Raw genomic sequence first — 21,539 nt, forward strand, 5'->3', positions numbered from 1 at the left:
AACTCCAGACTTCGCGCCTTCTGTCTCGCTGCACCCTACGCCTGGAATAAACTTCCTGAGCCCCTACGTCTTGCCCCATCCTTGGCCACCTTTAAATCTAGACTGAAAGCCCACCTCTTTAACATTGCTTTTGACTCGTAACCACTTGTAACCACTCGCCTCCACCTACCCTCCTGTCTTCCTTCCCGTTCACATTAATTGATTTGATTTGCTACTTTATTTATTTTTTGTCTATTAGATTGTAAGCTCTTTGAGCAGGGACTGTCTTTCTTCTATGTTTGTGCAGCGTTGCGTATGCCTTGTAGCGCTATAGAAATGCTAAATAGTAGTAGTAGTAGAAGTACCTGGAATAGAATCCCAGCCCTTCTTCCTCTGGTGGAACGGGTTCGACCGCTTGGGCCTGTAGAAGGGCGGAGAGTTCCTCTGCAAGTACCTGCTTGTGCTGGGAGCTGTAGGACTGAGCTCCCGATGGGCAATTTGGAGGCTTGGAGTCCAGATTGAGGGTGTATCCTAACCGGATAATTTGAAGAACCCACCGGTCGGAGGTTATAAGCGGCCACACCTTTGGTGAAAAAAACATTAATCTGCCCCCAACCGGCAAGTCGTCCAGTATGGACACGTTTACTGAGGCTATGCTGAACTGAAGCCAGTCAAAAGCCCGTCCCTTGCTTTTGCTGGGGAGCCGCAGTGGCCTTTGGCGCACACTGTTGACGAGAACAAGCATGCTGGGACTGAGCCTGGGCAGGCTGCCGAGAAGCAGAAGTGTACCTACACCTAGCATAGGAATAGGGAGCACTCCTCTTCCCTCCAAAAAACCTCCTAGATGAGGAGGCAGTAGAAGAAGACACCCGGCGTGAGAGAGAATCCAAAGCATCAATGTGCTTCTTGAGCTGGTCAAGATCTACTTTCTCACCAAAAAGGTTATCCCCCCGGCAAGGAACATCCGCCATCCGCTGCTAGACCGAATCATCCAGGTCAGACACACGCAGCCATGAGAGTCTGCACATCACTACACCTTGGGCAGCGATCCTGGATGCTACATCAAAAGCATCGAACGTACCCCTGGCCAGGAATTTTCGACACACCTTCTGCTGCCTGACCACCTGGCGAAAAGGCTCGGCCTGCTCCGGAGGGAGTGCATCAACCAAGCTAGACAGTTGCCTCACCGAGTTCCAAAAGTGGATGCTCGTGAAGAGCTGTTATGTCTGGATTTTGGCAGCAAGCATAGCGGCCTGATACGCCTTCCTCCCAAAGAGTCCAAGGTTCTAGATTCTCTGCCTGGGAGCGCCAAGGCATAGTCCCTAGTGCTCTTGGCTCATTTGAGAGCAGAGTCCACCACCATGGAACTGTGAGGTAGCTGAGAACTCATCAATCCAGGTTCCCCGTGGATCCGATATTGGGATTCAGTCTTTTTCGAGATCATGGGATTAGACAGAGGGAATGATCAGTTTCGCATAAGGATTTCCTTCAGTACATTATGCAAAGGAGCCGTTGCAGCCTCTCTAGGCGGAGAAGGATAGTCCAGGACCTCGAGCATCTCAGCCCTGGGATCATCCTCAACCTCCATAGGGAAGGGAATAGCCGCAGCCATTTCCCGGACAAAGGAGGTAAAGGATAGACTCTTCGGTGGAGAAAGTCTCCTTTCTAGTAAAGGGGAAGGTTCAGAGGGAATCCCATAGGAATCGTCAGAAGAAAAGTACCTGGGATCCTCCTCCTCCTCCCACGGACGCTCATCTTCAGTATCGGACAAGACATCCCTCAGAGCAGTCTGAAACTGAGCCTGCCTTGATGCCGAGGAACGATGTCCTCGATGGAGGTGCCGAGAAGTCGACGCCTGCCTGGACTCCAGCGAAGCTTCCTCCACCAACGTCGAAGGGGAGTCGACCTGGGTGACAGGCGGCACCAAGGTCGGGGACTTCACCACAGGCAAAGGGCCAGATGCCGCTGCAGCAGATGGTATGGAAGGTGCAAGCACCGCCAACACCGAAGCAGACTGGCACAGCAATCCTTCCAGAAGCTCTGGAAGCAGGGCCCTGATGTGCTCATCGAGAGCTGCCGTTGGATAAGGCTGCGGGGTCGGTAGAGGAGCCGGTGGAAGAATTTGTCGAGGCTCGGGAGCAGGTACCGGGCTGCCAGAAGACCAACACATCGGCACCTCCTGAATAGAGGGGGAGCGATCCTCTCAGTGCCGACGCTTCTCGGGTGCTGATTCCCTCAACGCCCCGGAGCTCCCGGCACTGTGTGTCGAAGGAGAACAATGACGGGGCTTCTTTGCCTTTGCTCGACACCCATCATCGAGACTCCTTGGTACCGATGAGGAGGATGTGGAATCCTCACGCCTCCTCGGGGTCGGGTCCGACGGGGCCTGCATAACAGGAGGCCTCGAGGCAGGTGGAGATCCACTCGAAGCCTCACTGCTCCCAGCGTGAATAGGTCTTTCAGCAGCCATTACCTCTGCACCCGACGTCGATGCTTTCCACAAAGTCGATGTCAACGCTGCCGACCTCAGTACCAATGTTGAAGGACTGGACTGAGCCCCAAAAAGCTTTTCTCGTTGGGCTTTTCGAGATGCTTTGGTCCATTTCTTCATACGAAGACACAGACTACAAGTGGCTGGGCTATGGTCGGGTCCAAGGAACTGGATACACCAGACGTGGGTATCGGTACCTGAGATGGTCCGGCTGCACCGAGTACAACTTTTGAAACCACTGGGTGTCTTTGACATGGAAGGAAAAACGGTTCAGCGAAATCAAAAGACGCAATTGTGCCTGTTAGAAGAAAAACGGGCACAAAAACAAAGGAAACTTTAAAAGGGCAAAAATAAAGAAACAACGGGAAGTATTTTTTTTAAACTGTAGAATTTGTAAAAAAAGAAAAGATGGGAAAAAGCCACTAAACGAATGAAGACTCTTTCCCGGGCCTGAGAGAAGCGTCAGAAAAAACTCTACCACACCTCAACGCGGAGAAAAGAAAACTGAGGAACGCGTTTGTGCGATGGGCATGAAATCGGTGCTCACTGCACGTGCGCCAGAAGACTGGCAAAACTTTTTTTTATATTTTGCTTGCAAAATGCCGATTCCTGGGCCAACGTGGATGTTGACTCACATGCGAGAACAAGAAGCCTGCTTGTCCTCTGAGAAAATGGTGTTACTACAATGATGTCACTCACGTAAGACATCTTTATATCAATTTGGTTTCTATGGGAAGTAGACTTTAAACTACTTTACTTGCTTTGGTCTGAAGGTTATCTTCCATAGATTTAATTTTCTTCAGCATTTTCTATCTGGCTTGTTGCCACTCCACTTGAATTTTGACTCATTTTCCATTGCCTAGTAAGCACAAGGAAAACATCAGAAGCAGACAGGCAGTCCTTCAGAACAGGTGATCTGCTATATTCAAATCATACCCTTAGAAATATGAAAATCATTGTTAACATGAGCAGCCATGTAGAGCAGGTGTTGATCAAGTTTGAAGCAGGCAATGCTACTTATGGTACGGCATGTGTGGTGTGGCTGAGCAGTCTCAGCTCATGGCATGCATGTGAAAATCCTCCATCTGACTCCCTCATGCACTAAATGCAGCCCAGCCAGCAGTTGCAAGGACCCAGTAGGTCAGGAGGAGCCATCTCTCACTTGAGGTCATTTTGTTTTTTTTTCAGATCAGGACTCAATCTACGCCACGGCTGCGCATACTTCTGCTGCTGTGCTGCTCTCTCTGGCTGCCGCATGGAGGGAGGGGGCTGTAAATAAGATGGAGTGTGGGTGCAGGGAGGGGGGGCTGGATAAAAGATTTGTGATGGGGACGTACACGGAGGGGGACAGAAAAAGAAGAAATACAGCACATGGATAGAAGAGGATGGAGAGAAGAGGAGAGGGGGACATGCTGCTCATAGATGGGAGGGAAAGGAAAGGGTGACATACTGCTCATAGATTTTTTTTTTTTTTGGAAATGTACATCTTTCCTAATTGTGTATTTAGCAGAATATGGAAGAAAATGCATTTCTGTTACTCTTACCAGTATTAACACTGCTTATAGATTCTAGATTTCTTGGGGGGGGGGGGGGGTGTGGGGGGTCAAGATAACCGTGAAGCAGGGTGCAGTGTGCTGTGGTGTGGCACAGCATTTTATTTTTTGTGTCCTCTTGTCTCACAAATATGGTAACCCCAGATTTACAACTGCAAGAAAACAAATCTTCAGCAAATGCAGGCCTACACAGCTCCATGATTTCTGTTTCAGTGTCACCTCCTTTCTCCCCCACTTTGGTCTCAGATGAATCCAGAGCTCTGAGATCAAAGAAAGCTGCAGGCTGTGTGATCCATTCCAGCCTCCCCTCTCTTGTTTTTGCACCACATGTTGCCTGCTGACATGGGGGGCAGGAGGGAGCTTGTAGCTGAGCAGGAAACAATTACTCTGATTCCTTCCCCAGCCACTCTCTTCCTATTCCCTGAATGCTGTCTGGAGGGGAGCATGTTTTCTGCTGTTTGACATTTGAGGTGCTGACCAACAGAATCAGAACTGGGCCAGTAGTCTCGTGTCTCCATGCCTAGTGACGACGCCAGAAAAGGGTTAATTATTTGAAACCAAGATGGGACAAAAAGTACTAGTAAATTTTCAGTATGCTCAGCCATTGAACATTTCAAAATTTTTTGATATACTTTTATCACTGGATGTTTAACATACTTTCATTGTTGGATTTCTCTATCAACATGTTACAAGATCTGGATTATCAGCTTACTTCCTTACTACCAAGCACTCCTAGGGATGTATTTCTTCAATCTAAAAAGGGCAATGACTATTCACCAAGGTTCAGGAAAAAGTAACTTACTATTTTGGTTTTCTAAGAATTCAGGGAAATAAAAGAACTCTGGAATCAGCTCCTTCACATCATTAGGGTTATCCATGAGAGCTTGCCACGTGGCAGCAATGGAATGGAACTGTCGATCAGCACAGTCAAACCTAAACAATTAGAAAAAAAACATCATAGTAAAAATCAGATTCTTGTAACAGACATCAGAACACATCTTCAGAAAGCATAGGAATGGCACTTGCCTAGTACAGACACTTTCAAATAGCAATGCCATTTTTGTGTTTTGGTCCTTTTATCACTATGGCTGGCTTTTTTGTTTCAAGCTTTTTATTGGTTGGAATCATTGGAGCCGGCTCTGTGGGTGCTTGAGCACCCCCAATATTGGAGAGAATTCCTTGTATGTGTTCATGGAGGGGTTATTTCCATTGGGCTTAGCACCCCCAATAATTGTGAAAAGTTGGCTCCTATGGTTGGAATGGGAATGTTCTAGATGACCACAGCTACTTCATTCTTCACAATTCTGTCAACGTTGTGATTCAAGTGTGTGTGTGTGTGTGTGTATGTATATATAAATGTGTGTGGTTTGCCTCCCCAGATGGGATGTGTCCCAAGTGCTATGCTGAAGGAGCGACTCTGGGACATATGTATTGGACCTGCCCAAAGGTACGGCGATTCTGGGCAACCTTACTTCAACAGGTTTCAGCTCTGTGGAGAACTAGGTGGTCTTGTTCACCGCTCCTGCTGTTTGGGAAGCCCTGCCTACGAGCTCCAAGGCCAAAAGGTCTTATAAACTATGTACGGCGAGCTACTTTAATTGCAAAAAAGTCTATTTTAGCAGATTGGCTATCATCAGAAGGCCCATCACTCCAAAGTTGGCGAGTGCGGATGGTACAGCTGTTGTGAACTGAGAGAATGATGGTAAAAGAAGGAAATCCGCATGAGTTTGACAAATTTTGCTTGAGATGGGGCCCGTTTTTGGACTCTTTGCCCCCAAGAGCTAAAAGCTCTCTTTTGAACATATGACTGATAGAACGGCCCAGGACGTTGTCCCAATGACCAATACTTAGAGCTTTGGAAGGGGAGGTGGGGGTGGGGACCGATGATAATGTGTCGACCTGGGGGGGATCTTGGAGGGCCATCAGAGTTCGGGCCCTTTGGGGTCCGCTCTCTCGGTTGAAGTTTAGTGACATAACTGTAAAAGGGGGGGGGGGGGGGAGGGTGGGGTACAAAATGATAAAAGAATTGATGATAATGGTTGGAGGATCAAAATGTGGAAATATTTTTGTTTCTTGTGATTTGAATTTGAATGTTTCCTAAATATTCGTACTGGTTAATTTTTCAGTCATCAATAAAAATTATTGAAACGTAAATGTGTGTGGTTTTTGGGTTTTTTTTTTTAAAAGTACAGTGATGATATAGTGCAGTGGTTCCCAAACCTGTCCTAGAGGACTATCAACCATTTAGGGTTTCAGGGCATCCGTAACAAATATGTATGACACAAGTTTTCATGCAGTGGAGGCAGTGCATTTAAATCTATCTGAACCATATTCATTGAAAATATCCCGAAATCCCAAATGGCTAGATGCCCCAACCCCCAGGGCAGGGCTGAGAACCCTTATTATAATGTTTACAGTTTTTAATAGATGAATACTACCTTATCATACCTTTCTGTAGACAGGCCTTCAATAACTACATTGTCAAACCCAGCGATGAGATACATAACCATTTCCGGTTCAGTGATACAGAAACTATATTTGCCTGGTTTACTCTTTTGTGCCACGCTGGCTGTCAGCCAGCCAGCCATCTTCTCTGTAGTCCAATATCCTGTGCTGCAATTTTCAAACTCTGATCTTTAGATTTAAGTTCACCTCTTCGTAACCTTTCTTGTGTCATCTCTTGATTCCCTTGCAATTACTGAAGCAACTCTGTATTCTCTGTTGTATTTTTGCTTTAGGCAATTGTTTTTTTGTGAAGAAACAGTGTGCTTTAAGCATGTAAAATGTATTGGATTTCATATATTATGCTCTGAAGTGTATTTCTTCTGTTTTCTGACTGTTGCTTCAGTCTTTGCCAGGAAGAAAAAGAGACAGATCTCTTTGCTGAGGCTGGTGAATTATATGCCCTGATCTTCCCACGGTACTGTTTAGCCAGTATGCAAATGTTTAGTTTGTGTTATAATTGATCCATATTTCAGTTACCTGTTATTGTATGCTAATTGCACATTTTTTTGTTCATAATAAACACAATTGTTGTTCGTTCTGCCTGTCTGGACTAATAAGAATCCTGGTGGTTTGTCTGTGAGTGCTTTCAGGGAACTGAGGGACCACTGGGAGTGTGGGCCTCCAGTTAACCTAGAAATCACTGGGGATAATTTGGGAGCAGGAGACTCACTCAGAGGCGGTTGTGACCCAGTTGATGGGAGGAGGGTGCTAGTGTAGAGCACAAGCAGCAAGTGCAGGCGGACCTGAGCTGTGCTGGGGATAGACCCTCTGAGTGGTCACAGGATGACCCCAGGCAGGTGGCTAGCATTTTGTGACATTTTTTCTTCTTGTTACTCTAAGTTCTTTAAAGAGCTTTTGCTGTTGTCTAGCAAACTTTGTTGCTTCTTCGTGTGTCCTATTGAATTTTCATTAATTTCTATGATTTGTCAGAATACTTTTCCAAGTTTAAGGACTGTATGACGCCGACCAAATTTCGGTTTTCAGCACCAAAACGAGACCGAAATCCTGGTTCAGATTTCAACCAAAAAATGTCTGTGGTATTTTGGCTGAACACAAAACTCTCCGCCCACCCCCCAAAGAAAATGAGTTCCCTGCAGCCTTGCTGTCTAGTGTCCTCTTCAGGGGCAGGAAAACAATCACACTCTATCCTGCCCCACCGTCACTGCTGCTTAAATGGTTAATGAGACTTTCCACGGCAGTCCACCGGGCTGCCGTGGGAAGTCTCAGCAATCGCTTAAAGTAGCAGTGGCACTGGGGAAGAAATGAGCATAGTTCTTTCCTGCTCCTGAAGAGACCACTAGAATGCCAGGGTTTGTTAAAGTAGGGTCCACTGATGCTGGGGGGTGAGGCCATAAGGCATCAGGCGTGTGTCTTCTAATGGGGGGTGGGGCAGGCACATTTTGGTTTCAGCTTCAGTTAAGCTGAAACCAAGCCACAATTTTGGCTGCGAATTCAGTTTTGGTTGGAACCAAAACTATCGGTTTCAGTCGGCCTCTAAATAAGTACATAAGTAGTGCCATACTGGGAAAGACCAAAGGTCCATCTAGCCCAGCATCCTGTCACCGACAGTGGCCAATCCAGGTCAAGGGCACCTGGCACGCTCCCCAAACGTAAAAACATTCCAGACAAGTTATACCTAAAATGCGGAATTTTTCCAAGTCCATTTAATAGCGGTCTATGGACTTGTCCTTTAGGAATCTATCTAACCCCTTTTTAAACTCCGTCAAGCTAACCGCCCGTACCACGTTCTCCGGCAACGAATTCCAGAGTCTAATTACACGTTGGGGTGAAGAAAAATTTTCTTCCGATTCGTTTTAAATTTACCACACTGTAGCTTCAACTCAAGCCCTCTAGTCCTAGTATTTTTGGATAGCGTGAACAGTCGCTTCACATCCACCCGATCCATTCCACTCATTATTTTATACACTTCTATCATATCTCCCCTCAGCCGTCTCTTCTCCAAGCTAAAAAGCCCTAGCCTCTCAGCCTCTCTTCATAGGAAAGTCGTCCCATCCCCACTATCATTTTCGTCGCCCTTCGCTGTACCTTTTCCAATTTCTACTATATCTTTTTTGAGATACGGGAGACCAGTACTGAACACAATACTCCAGGTGCGGTCGCACCATGGAGCGATACAACGGCATTATAACATCCGCACACCTGGACTCCATACCCTTCCTAATAACACCCAACATTCTATTCGCTTTCCTAGCCGCAGCAGCACACTGAGCAGAAGGTTTCAGCGTATCATCGACGACGACACCCAGATCCCTTTCTTGATCCGTAACTCCTAACGCGGAACCCTTGCAAGACGTAGCTATAATTCGGGTTCCTCTTACCCACATGCATCACTTTGCACTTGTCAACATTGAACTTCATCTGCCACTTGCACGCCCATTCTCCCAGTCTCGCAAGGTCCTCCTGTAATCGTTCACATTCCTCCTGCGACTTGACGACCCTGAATAATTTTGTGTCATCGGCGAATTTAATTACCTCACTAGTTATTCCCATCTCTAGGTCATTTATAAATACATTAAAAAGCAACGGACCCAGCACAGACCCCTGCGGGACCCCACTAACTACCCTCCTCCACTGAGAATACTGGCCACGCAATCCTACTCTCTGCTTCCTATCTTTCAACCAGTTCTTAATCCATAATGACAGAGACCAGTTGTGTACAATTACTTTAGTACTTCAACAGAACCAAATACTGAAAAAGTGCTGATGTTAAATAGGAACAGAAGCCTATAACAGTAGCTGTATGTGTATAATCTCTCTATATATGATCTTATACTGTCTTCAGCTCTTGGGATGCACAGTCTCAACAGATGTTGGCTCTCATATATGGAGAAGAAGTTTTCTTGTTCTTGCATCCAATTTTTTTAAATCTCTATGAAGCCAGTCTTTTTCCAAGACTCTTTTTGAGAATATGGGGAATTGAAGCCAAATGGGCTGTCAAATCACTTCTCACTATCAGTTTCAGTCTTCTGTAGTAATTTTTGCTGTCTTTTCTCTCATGATTTATGCTGGATTGTTGCACTCTCTTCTACTCCTAAGTATTTTTTTTCCATATCATTTTATTGATAACATGAACATAGCACATCAAATAATGCAAACAGTACATACAATAATGTCATCAACTTTTTTTTTTTTATATTCCCTCCCCCCTCCCCCCCCCCCCTCTCCCACCCTCAACTATTCCGCTACAAGTTCTGTTAACAATTCAATATCCTACTTTCACAACGGGTTGTCAAGGTATCCCAAAACGGGAGCCAGGTTTTACAGAACTGGTCTCCCTTCCTTGAGGCTAAGTCTCCCACTTTTTTTTTTTCCAACATACAACATTGCATCATAGCACCACGCCATTGTGGTGCTTCGGGTGGGTCTGGTTGTAACCATAGTGTAATATGGTACGTTTGCCCATCAGAATTACTCTTTTCAAAAACTCTTTGAGTCTCTCTGGTGACTTGCCACCAATTTTAAAGACATCAAATAATTGTCCTGGTGTTGGCTGCCAGTGTATGTCCACATTTGTGATACTTGATGTCCAAGTTCTATCCAGAAGGGCTTTACCCTTGGGCAGTGTCCAGAACAATATGTCCCAGAGATGCCCCCCTCGTTCCACATTTTGGGCAGTCGTCTGTTGCTCTCAAAGTCGCCTTGTAGGCCCGGTGTGGTGATATATACATTCTCATGATAAATTTATAATGCATCTCCTGCCAGGTTACATTCTCCGTCACACTGTACACATTCTTTAAGCTCAGTTTTATCTGCTCTGGATCCAGTTTCCATCGGAGCTCCTGATGCCATTGCTGTGACACCTGCGTGTAGTCAGGTGTTTCCTGTAAGTCTCTTAAGTGATGATGAAAGTATTTTAGTGGTACTTTTAATTGTGCTTCTAGGCCCATCATCTCGCTCATTGATTCCCATATTTGTTGGGTGAGAGCCATGGCCGGCAACGTGCATATGTAATGTTTAAGTTGCAATATTGAAAATAGTCTTTTGTCCAAGTCCAAATTCTGTACACAGGGCCTGAAATGTTTTAATAATCCCTGTCTCCGACACCACTTGGAATAGATATTTAATGCCACATATTTCCTATTTCCTAAATAGCATAGATTGTCCTCCCTCCGGGAATGCTGAGTTACCTTTAATAGGTAATAATGGGGACACCCCACTATTCCATTTGTGTTTTTTACTCAACCATTTCCATGTTTTCCGCAAAGGGTTCAATAGAAATCCATATGAGCCCAGGTTTGGGAGTTCCCCTGGAGGGGCTTGCAGCAATAAGCAAATCCCATTGGGGCCATCAGCTGGGTTTCCACTTTCGTACAGGAGAAAAACTCTCTGGAACGAAACCAATCTGATAAGTGTCTCAGGTTGCAAGCAATTGAAATAAGTTTTAGGTCAAGCAGCCCCAGCCCTCCCTTTAGGCACGGTCTCATAAGTTTATGTAAGCCAATACGTGCGCGCTTTCCTTGCCACAAAAAGGTTGTAAGGGTTTTTTTTAGCCACCTCTCCTCCTTATATCCCAGTACAGCAGGAATCATCTGGAAGGTATATGTCCATTTGGGAAATATAAACATGTTATACATAGTGATTCTTCCCCTTAAAGACAAAGGTAAGCCCTGCCACCCCTGCAGAGCCTCCCCTGTATGTCTCATTAAGGGATCCATATTTTCCTTATATAGCTTTGTTAGATCTCTCGGTACCTTGACCCCTAGGTACTTAAGTGAGCCCTGCGCCCATTGAAAGGGAAAAGGACCCTCCCACTCCTCCTGCACCGCGTCCTGTACTGAAAGGGCCAGTGATTTTTGCAGGTTTAATTGCAATCCTGAGTAGAACCCAAATTCGTCTATGACTTCTAATAGACGTTGAACTGAGGTTTTTGGTTGAGTGAGTGTGAGAAGCATATCATCGGCAAAAGCCAGGGTCTTAATTTGTGTCCCATGAAGCGTAACTCCCTGTATGTCTGGGTCCAAAAGCATGGTACGCAACAGCGGTTCTAAATATATGAGAAATAGTAAAGGGGAAAGCGGGCATCCCTGTCTAGTACCACGTTCTACTCCGAATGGCCTAGACCTGGTACCATTTATTAGTAGTTGTGCTGTAGTGTTTTTGTACAGTGTTTTTGTAGCTTTTAAAAACCAGCCATCCAAGCCTGTATATTCAAGTACTTGGAACATATAGTCCCAATTAACTTTGTCAAATGCTTTGGCTGCATCTAGGCTAACCAATATGAGAGGGTCCCCTGTAACTTGCCCATATGCCACTGCCAATAGTGCTTTCCGTACCTGCTGAACTGCTTGACGGCCTTTTACAAACCCCACCTGGTGTTCTCCAATTAATACTGGTAAGTAACGCATCAATCTATTTGCCAGGATTCGGGATAGAATCTTTACATCGACGTTAATGAGGGAAATAGGCCTATAAGATTCTACTTGATCTTTAGGTTTGCCTGGTTTAGGTATTAGGGTGATCAACGCCTCATTTTCTCTGGGTGAAAAGGCTCCCCTGGCAATCACTGCTTCTAGGTAGTCAGTTAGTGCTCCACATAGTTGTGGCGTTAGCATTTTATAGTACTCATGAGAGAAGCCGTCCAATCCTGGCGCCGACCCTATTTGTAAATTTTTTATTACTTTGAATACTTCTTGTGTTTGCAAAGGTTTAGATAGTATTTGACTGGCTTCCTCTGGCAATCGTGGCATTTTGCATCCTCTAAGTAATCTTTAGTTAGGGGGCCTTGGACCCTATTTTGTGAGGTATACATCTGTGAAAAGTGCTCATGGAATGCATTTATTATGTCCTGTAGCTGATTGAACTTGTCTCCCCTGGCATTTTCAATCGAGGGGATAAATCGCTGGGTGGTAGTTGCCCTGGCCACTCTTGTCAATAATTTCCCAGACTTGTTCCCAAATCTTTGAAAATTCAAACGTCGCGCTATTAATTGTTTCTTTGTTTGCTCATGTATCAGGGAATTCAATGCTACTAAGGCTGCCGACATTAGGTCTCTATTAAGTATTGTGGGATTACTTAAGTATTTTCTCTTGGCCTTTATATAAGCTGATTCTAATTGTAGTATGCCGGCTGCCAGGCGTTTTTTTCCTAGCACACTGAAATGCTATTATTTCTCCCCGCATGACCGCCTTAGAGGCTTCCCAGTATATTGTAGGAGAATCACATGATAATAAGTTTGTATCTTCATACAATTGCCATTTTTCTTGCATGTGTTCTAATAATTGCTTATCTCGGTATAAGTATGCAGGAAATCTCCATTTGTTGCTTCCTCCACTACCTCCACCCATATTGATCTCCACCCATATCATGTTATGGTCCGATATTTCCATCGGGCCAATAATGGCTTGCTGGACTTTGAAGAACCAGTGTTGTGATATTAGTATGTAGTCAATTCTGGACCAGGAGGAATGTACTTTAGACTGATGTGTGTAGTCTTTTGTTGTGGGATGAAGGGTGCGCCATGGATCAATTAGTTGGAGGTGTTTGCAGAGCATTGATATCCCCTTTCCTTTACCTAACCCGGGAATGGCGGTTGACGAGGATCTATCTAGATTCGGGTCTAGCACTTGATTAAAATCTCCCGCCCATATCCAGGGAGCGTCGCTGTGTTGTAGTCCTAGTGCCATAAGGGACTGGAAAAAAGCTGAGCTATATGTGTTTGGGGCATATATTGCACAAACGTAAAACTTTTGCCCTTGGTAGTTTATTTGTAGAAGTACAAGTCGTCCCTCATTGTCTTTATGGATTAGCTTTACTGTGCAGGGTAATCCCTTACGAATAAGTATTGCTACCCCCGCTCCTCCTATTACCCGAAGAGGAGAAGTGGCTTTCCCCCCACCCAGCGCTGACATAATTTTTTGTGTTCTGAGTCAGATAACTTTGTTTCCTGTAAACATGCAATGTCTATACCTTGTCTCTTTATCTGTGTCAGAATTTTGTATCGTTTTACAGGTGATGTGACTCCTGAGACATTCCATGACAAAATCTTAAGACTAGTTCGACTGATCTTTTCTGCATTTCATTGAACTATTTTAAACATCATCAAATTATTCCTCCAGGGGCCCAGCCTCCCCCAGAGGGTATATTCAGAATGTGGGAGATTTTCCATTGTCCCAAATACTCCATTTGTGAGAACAAACATTATTAAGAACTTCTTCGCTATTTTATAACATGGCTCCACTGCTATCTCTGCCCTCCCGTCCTTGCCCACCCCCCTCCCTCCCTCCCTCCCTGTGTCTAACCCCCTTATTCCCCCCCTTTGCTCCAAGATTGGCCCCAAGATGGATAACCCCATCTAGGCAGAATCACAACGTGCCGGTTCCCCACTCACCCCCAGGCCCATCAATGCAATAATAAAACACATAAACTATGACCTCTATGTATCAAGTCTTTACAGTGCTGTTTGTCCCATCAAGACAGTTCAATCAACTGCAGAATGTGCTCCACCACCATGTGCTCAGAACTGGTTCAAGCCGGCGCTCCTGGCTTTTCAGCTCTTGATTAATATGTTGTCGTGCTAAGTGTTCTGATGTAAATGATATCCACTTCCCATTTTCCATGATTTTTAGAGTGGCAGGGTTAAAGCAACATAAACCTGGTATTTTGTTCGATCAAAGTTGTACACACCGGGGTGAAATTTCCTTCTCCTTTCTTGTATACTGGCTGAGTAATCTTGAAATATGCGAATCTTGGCACCTGCGTAGTTAAGCGAATCTCTTTTCTGGCGGAATCCCTGTAGGATTTCTTCTTTGTGGATATAGTGTGAATTTTTATAATTACCACTCTAGGTTTAGCTCCATTTAGGCGTGGTTTCCCCAGCCTATGTGCTCTTTCAATGCATAGTGGGCCTCTGCTGTCTGAGATAGCAAATTCTTTAGACATCCAACTTTCAAGCAGGGTGCCCAGATTTTTATCCGGAATTGTTTCAGGCAGTCCCACCAGCCTAAGGTTGCATCGTCTGGCTCTGTTTTCTAGCTCATCCAGCTTATCCTCTTGGGCGGCCAGGCGTTTTTTTTAGGTTGGAAAGTTCTGGTTCTTGTTGTTGCCAAGTTTCTTCGATTTCAGATACTCTCCTTTCCACCTCCGCGGTTCTACTATTGATTTCTCCCAATCGGCCTGTCCAGTTTTTCCAGCTTCCCCTCTAATGTGAGGAATCGAGGCTCTAACGCTGTGCCCACCGCCGCTACTAGCTGCGAGAGCTGTCTGGCGGTAAATTCCGCCTCGCCTCGCGGCGACGCGGCCGCCATCTTGGATTCGCCGCTCATTATCAGGATCTTTTCTTTTTCGTTTTTGGAGCTCTTCCTCGTGCTTCCAAGCGGCATGGGTACGAGAAATGGGTCCATGCACCTTCCACCACACTTTGATGGGACGAGGTTAGTATAGTTTGAGGTCAATCAATTTGTAGGGCGCCGGGAGCGAGCGGGGTCCGCGGAGCAGCAGCAAAACGTTGCTATCGCTCCAACTGCATCACGTGACTCTACTCCTAAGTATTTATTAACACTTTCCTGTTAAATTTCTTTTACATTACAGTCTCCTATAAGAAAGACATTTTCAGTTTTCCAGTGAGATAGGTTGTCTTAGCATATTTGTCCAGGCTAAACGTCATCTTGATATCATCTAAGAAACTCTTCACTGTTCAAGAGTTAAGTTAAATAATCACTGAAGTTGTACAGCTTCAGATCACTGCATATAATAGATGCAATGCTATCTGGGGGTAATTAACACCTCTGAGAATAAAAATAAATCTACAGCTTAATGAGTTGGTAAAAATAATCAGTGAATTTGTTGCAAGACAAAACAAGAGTGGTGACAGGGAATGACTCTGAAATGTTCCTTGCTGGATCTTAATGTTTGGAATGACAAATTGTACACCTTCATAATTCAGATGAGGTGCAGACTGCCATATTTTCATAGTGAACTTGATATAAATTAAAGCAATTTATTATCCAAAAGTATAGGACGCTATTGAAAGCTTTCTTATAGTCAATCCATGCTATACTAAAGTGTCAATTTTTCTTATAGCTTATCATGATGGCTTTATTGAAGATGTGAATAAACATGTAGATAAAGGTGAGGCAACTAATCTAGTATATCTGGATTTCCAGAAAGAATTTGATAAAGTAGAGAGAGACTCCTGAAGAAATGTAAAAGTTATGGGATACAAGGCAATGTCCCACTGTGGATTGGGAACCGGTTAAAAGACAGAAAACTGAGAAGGGCTATATGGTCAAATCATGAAATTTAGGTCGACCTTAGAGATGATCGTTCCGGTTTTCGGCGATAATGGAAACCAAGGACGCCCATCTCAAAAAGACCAAATCCAAGCCATTTGGTCGTGGGAGGAGCCAGCTTTTGTAGTGTACTGGTCCCCATCACATGCCAGGCCACCAACCGGGCACCCTAGGGGGCACTGCAGTGGACTTCAGAAAAAGGTTCCAGGTGCATAGCTCCCTTACCTTGGGTGCTGAGCCCCCCAAAACTCCAAACCCACAACTGTACACCACTACCATAACCCTTAGGGATGAAGGGGGGCACCTACATGTGGGTACAGTGGGTTTGTGGTGGGTTTTGGAGAGCTCACATTTACCACCACAACTGTAACAGGTAGGGGGGATGGGTCTGGGTCCGCCTGCCTGAAGTACACTGCTCCCACTACAACTGCTCCAGGTACCTGCAAACTGCTGCGATAGACCTGAGTATGGCATTTGAGGCTGGCAAAAAAGTATGTTTAAAGATTTTTTTGAGGGTGGGAGGGGGTTAGTGACCACTGGGGGAGTAAGGGGAGGTGATCCCCGATTCCCTCCGGTGGTCATCTGGTCAGTTCGGGCACCTTTTTGATGCTTGGTCATGAAAAAAAATGGACCAAATAAAGTCGCCCAAGTGTTCGTCAGGGACGCCCTTCTTTTTTTCATTATTGGCCAAGGACGCCCATCTCCTAAGCATGCCCCAGTCCTGCCTTCGCTACACTGCTGACACACCCCCGTGACCTTTGGTTGTCCCTGCAACGGAAAGCAGTTGAGGACGCCCAAAATCGGCTTTCGGTTATGCCAATTTGGGCAACCTTGTGAGAAGGATGCCCATCTCCCAATTTGTGTCGGAAGATGGGCGCCCTTGTCTTTCGAAAATTCACCTGATAGTTACACAATGCAAGGTTCCCAAGAAAAAGATCTAGGTGTCATAAATAATAAATTGAAATCCACCGCTCAGTGGATTTGGCTGCAGACAAGAAAGCATACAGAATGCTGATTTATAAGGAAAGAAATGGAGACTAAAGCAAAGAATATCATAATGCTTCTGTAATGCTCCATGAGCATGGTGTGTAATTCTGGTTACCACATCTCAAGAAAAGATAGAGCAGAATTAGAAAAGGTACAGAGACGGTTAAAGAAAATTATAGCAGTACTAGAACAATTTCCCAGTGAGGCTAAAGTGGTTGTAGTTCTTCAATTTGAAGAGACAGCAGAGAAGAAAATATTTTTTCACATAATGCATAATTAAGCTCTGAAATTTGTTACTGGAAGATGTGCCAAAAGCTGCTCACATAGTTGGGTTTTAAAAAGGTTTTCCTCCAGGAGCTTGTGCAAAGTCCATACACCATTTAATGGTGGACTTCGGGAAATCCACTGCTTATTCTTGGGACAAGAAGCATGGAATCCATCTACTTTTTGTGATCCTGCCAGGTACTTGTGATCTGGATTGGCCACTATTAGAAACAAGATACTGGGCTTTGATGGTCCTTTGCTCTGATTTAGTACGGTAAATCTTATATTCGTATTTAACATCAAATGAACTTTGGTGCCATATGCACATCTTTTGTTGCCCTTCTGTTCTATTGCTATGATATTATTAGAGTCTATGATCATACATTTTATTTGCACCTACTGCAGGGAACAGTTTATAAGCCCGATGGTAAACAAGTTATTAGTCCACTGTTTTTGGGATGTTACTCAGACCTGACTTTGAAGGAAGTATTCCTCTTATTATTATCATTTTAGTGTATATTCTGGCTGTATGAACAATTGCCTGTTTCTGATTATCTTCAAAGTATGTTGTCAGAATGCATTCCACCTGATATGTCTGTTACTTTGCTGAATCAAAGAATTCCGGGATTGGAAGGGCCCAAAGATAAATTGTTACTTTTGATGATAGCTAAGGCTCGGATGGTGACAGCATGGGGAAAAAGGGAGGCACCTACTCTTCAGAAGGTTAAAGAGAAAGTAGGATACCTTTGTATGACTGGTTCCAGACTTGCAGCCCTAAGCCTTAATATGTGGAGCTTATATAAGCAATATGGGTTTCCTATATGGAATCTCCCTAAGTGAAGGGGTGAGAGATAATAGGTTGGGGGGGAGGGGAGTGGAGGGGAGGAGGTTATGTACTACATTGTATTAAATAGTTATTACTAATTACAAATAGTTTTACAAAGTTTAGGTCAGCAGGGAATAGTTGATGATGTAGTTGGTGGGAAGGGGGAGGGCGGGACCTAGAATCTGTTGTTAGCCTAAGAAAGTGTGACAAGTCTTGTTAAGTGGGCACTGAAGAACCACACTGCTTCATGAGTTGTATCAAAGTTGTTTCAAAATAAAAAGTTATTTAAAAGAAAACCCTAAAACACTGTGGTGCCATGCTGTTATGAACATTAAAAATAGTCATGTTAAACTTTTACCTGGCAGAACTTAAATCGCTTACGGCTGCCTATCCACTGATATTCAGTGGCACTTAACCAGATACTGCTGCTGAATATCAGCATTAACTGCCCCTACACTGTCCGGTTAGTGCAGGGCAGTCTATGGGCGGAGCTTAGGTAGAGCCAGTACTTAACCAGTTAGTGGTGATATTCAGACTGCTAACCAGTTAAATAAGTAGATAAGGTTAGGACAGCAAAAAGGCTGTCCTAACTTTAGCTATAGCGCAAATCAGACACTGGTCTGAGTACTGGCTGGTACCCGGTTAACTTCCAGGTAGTGGCATCTGGGCTTTTGGTGCCCCCCCCCTCCCCCGAAGACAATTACAGTCTCAGCCTGAGCTCCCGTCCCCCCTCAACCACAACAGGCCTCCCCTTGGCCTACCTCGTATATCCCTGCTGGTCTAAAGGGTGCTATGGCAGGAGCGATGCCCACTTGCTCATCCCTGTTGCAGCTCCAGCCTCAAAATGTCCATGACCCTTACAGGCAATCTTGCTAACTGCCAATAGCTGAATACTGACCAGGAAGTCCTTTACTAGTGTGTATTGCACATTATCTGTGTCAGATAACATGTGATAATGGCGATACAGTCTGATAACTGTCAGCAAATGACTCCCTTACTAAATATGCCCCTTATTATTAAATGATCTGTTTCTTGCTGTAATGGATCCATGGATAGATCCACAAAGATCTATAGATGCATCAGGAATGTTGTCTTTTCTTGGGAGCAATCTCTCCAAACAGGTTAGTTTTGCATATAGCATGACAGTTATGAACCTCACTCCTATCTCAATCTCTCAATTATATTGATAGTGCTCAACATAGCACTTGCATCGTGCCAAAGAGAGCTTTCTTCTGAATTTCACAGGATGTAAAATGTATGGGCAACTTATCAAGGTGCTCTTGGAAGCTGCTTTTAATCAAGCCTATGGCACCCAGTAAGGTAAAATTATGTATCATACCTGATAATTTTCTTTCCATTAATCATAGCTGATCAATCCATAGACTGGTGGGTTGTGTCCATCTACCAGCAGGTGGAGATAGAGAGCAATCCTTTGCCTCCCTATATGTGGTCATGTGCTGCCGGAAACTCCTCAGTATGTCGATATCAAAGCTCCATCCGCAGGACTCAGCACTTAGAGAATTATACCCACAAAGGGACACTCTGCCCAGCTCACCACCGCCGAAACAGGGAAGGGGAATCAACCCAGCTCATCCCCACACAAGTGGGGGAGGGGAATCTGTCCAGCTCATCCCCGCGGAGCGGGGGAGGGACACCACACCCACCTCTGCGGGGGGATCTGGCTTATCCTGCGACCGCAACCGCGGGAGGAGCTGGCTGACCCTAACACCGCCGAAGCGGGAGGGATATAAGGCTGCCCTACTGCCGCACGAAGCGGGAGGGAGCGCCGGCAGAATTTAGGTCTCAATCCAGCCCCGTAAAACGGAGGGGAGAGGAGTGCAGCAGCTCACTGTAACACAAAATCGTCTCAACTCCAGAAGAATTCAATCGAAAAAACTTGACACAAAGACCTCCTGAACAGGAACTGAAGACAAAACTTGAACCTGAAATGCAACCAGAATATAAACAGTACAGATATCTGGGAGGGGCTATGGATTGATCAGCTATGATTAATGGAAAGAAAATTATCAGGTATGATACATAATTTTACCTTCCATATCATCATGCTGATCAATCCATAGACTGGTGGGATGTACCGAAGCAGTACTCACCCAGGGCGGGACACAGAAATCCCTGACCGCAACACTGAAGCTCCAAACCGGGCCTCCGCCCGAGCAGCCACAGTCTTACTTAGCGGTAATGACTGGAGAAGGTATGAGCCGATGCCCAAGTTGCCGCCTTACAAATCTCTTCCAAGGAGACGGACCCGGCCTCTGCCATCGAGGCCACCTGTGCTCTAGTGGAGTGAGCCTTCAGCTGGATAGGCGGCACCTTCCCCGCGGCCACATAAGCCGCTGCAATGGTTTCCTTGACCCATCGTGCCACCGTAGGCTTGGATACCTGCAGACCCTTACGAGGACCTGCGAACAGCACTAACAGATGATCCGACTTCCGGAAATCATTGGTCACTTCCAAGTATCTGATGACTCGTCTCACATCTAGATATTTGAGAGCAGAGTACTCCTCTGGGTAGTCCTCCCTACGAAAGGAGGGAAGACAGAGCTACTGATTCACATGGAAAAGAGAAACAATCTTGGGCAGGAAGGAAGGCACGGTGCGAATAGACACTCCTGCCTCCGTGAACTGCAGGAAGGGCTCTCGACATGATAGCGCCTGGAGCTCGGAAACTCGTCTGGCTGAAGTGATAGCCACCAAAAAGACTGCTTTCAACGTCAGGTCTTTCAGAGATGCCCTCGACAAGGGTTCAAAAGGCAGCTTCTGCAAGGCTCTTAGCACTAGATTGAGATTCCACGCAAGCACCAGCGAGCGCAGAGGAGGGCGTAGGTGATTAACTCCCTTGAGAAAGCGCACCACATCAGGCTGCGAGGCCAGGGAAGCACCCTTCAGGCGACCCCTGAGGCAAGCCAGAGCCGCTACCTGGACTTTAAGGGAACTGAGCGACAGGCCTTTCTCCAGACCTTCTTGCAGGAACGCCAACACTGAAGAAATTGGAGCAGTGAAGGGAGAAAGAGAGTCTGCCTCACACCACGATGCAAAGGTACGCCAAACCCTGGCGTAAGCAGTAGAAGTAGAGCGCTTCCTCGCTCTCAGCATAGTGGCGATGACCTTGTCTGAGAAGCCCTTCTTCCTCAGACGCTTCCGCTCAATAGCCAGGCCGTAAGACCAAAGGGAGAGGGATCCTCCATCACCACAGGACCTTGATGCAACAGGCCCCGCTCCGCTGGCAGCCGCAGAGGGACGTCCACTGAGAGCCTGATCAAGTCCGCATACCAGGGACGTCTGGGCCAGTCCGAACCCACCAGGATTATCCGGCCCGGATGCTTTGCCACCCGGCCTAGCACCCTGCCCAACATGGGCCAGGGCGGGAACATATAGAGGAGCTCCTGTGTCGGTCACTGTTGGAGAAGAGCATCTACTCCCAGAGATTGAGGGTCCCGTCCTCTGCTGAAAAAGTGCGGCACTTGGCAATTGGCCGATGACGCCATCAGATATAGGCTCGGCTGGCCCCAGCGCTTCGTGATGTCGAAGAACGCCTGCGCAGATAGCTGCCACTCTCCGGGATCCAAGGTATGGCGACTGAGAAAGTCCGCCTTGACATTAATGACTCCCGCAATGTGGGCCGCCGACAGCTATTCCAGGTTCGCTTCCGCCCACTGGCATAGATT

General features: G+C 45.8%; 1 protein-coding gene across 1 annotated transcript in view; it reads right to left on the minus strand.

Annotated features, from left to right (window-relative positions):
* NBEAL1 (neurobeachin like 1) overlaps positions 1-21,539 on the minus strand; it is a 502,828-nt gene that overhangs the window by 97,909 nt on the left and 383,380 nt on the right. The window contains 1 exon segment of the mRNA XM_030208867.1: positions 4,826-4,956. Coding sequence (XP_030064727.1) covers positions 4,826-4,956 — 131 coding nt within the window.

Source organism: Microcaecilia unicolor, chromosome 7, assembly GCF_901765095.1.
Source record: "Microcaecilia unicolor chromosome 7, aMicUni1.1, whole genome shotgun sequence".
NCBI classification, from domain to species: Eukaryota; Metazoa; Chordata; class Amphibia; order Gymnophiona; family Siphonopidae; genus Microcaecilia; species Microcaecilia unicolor.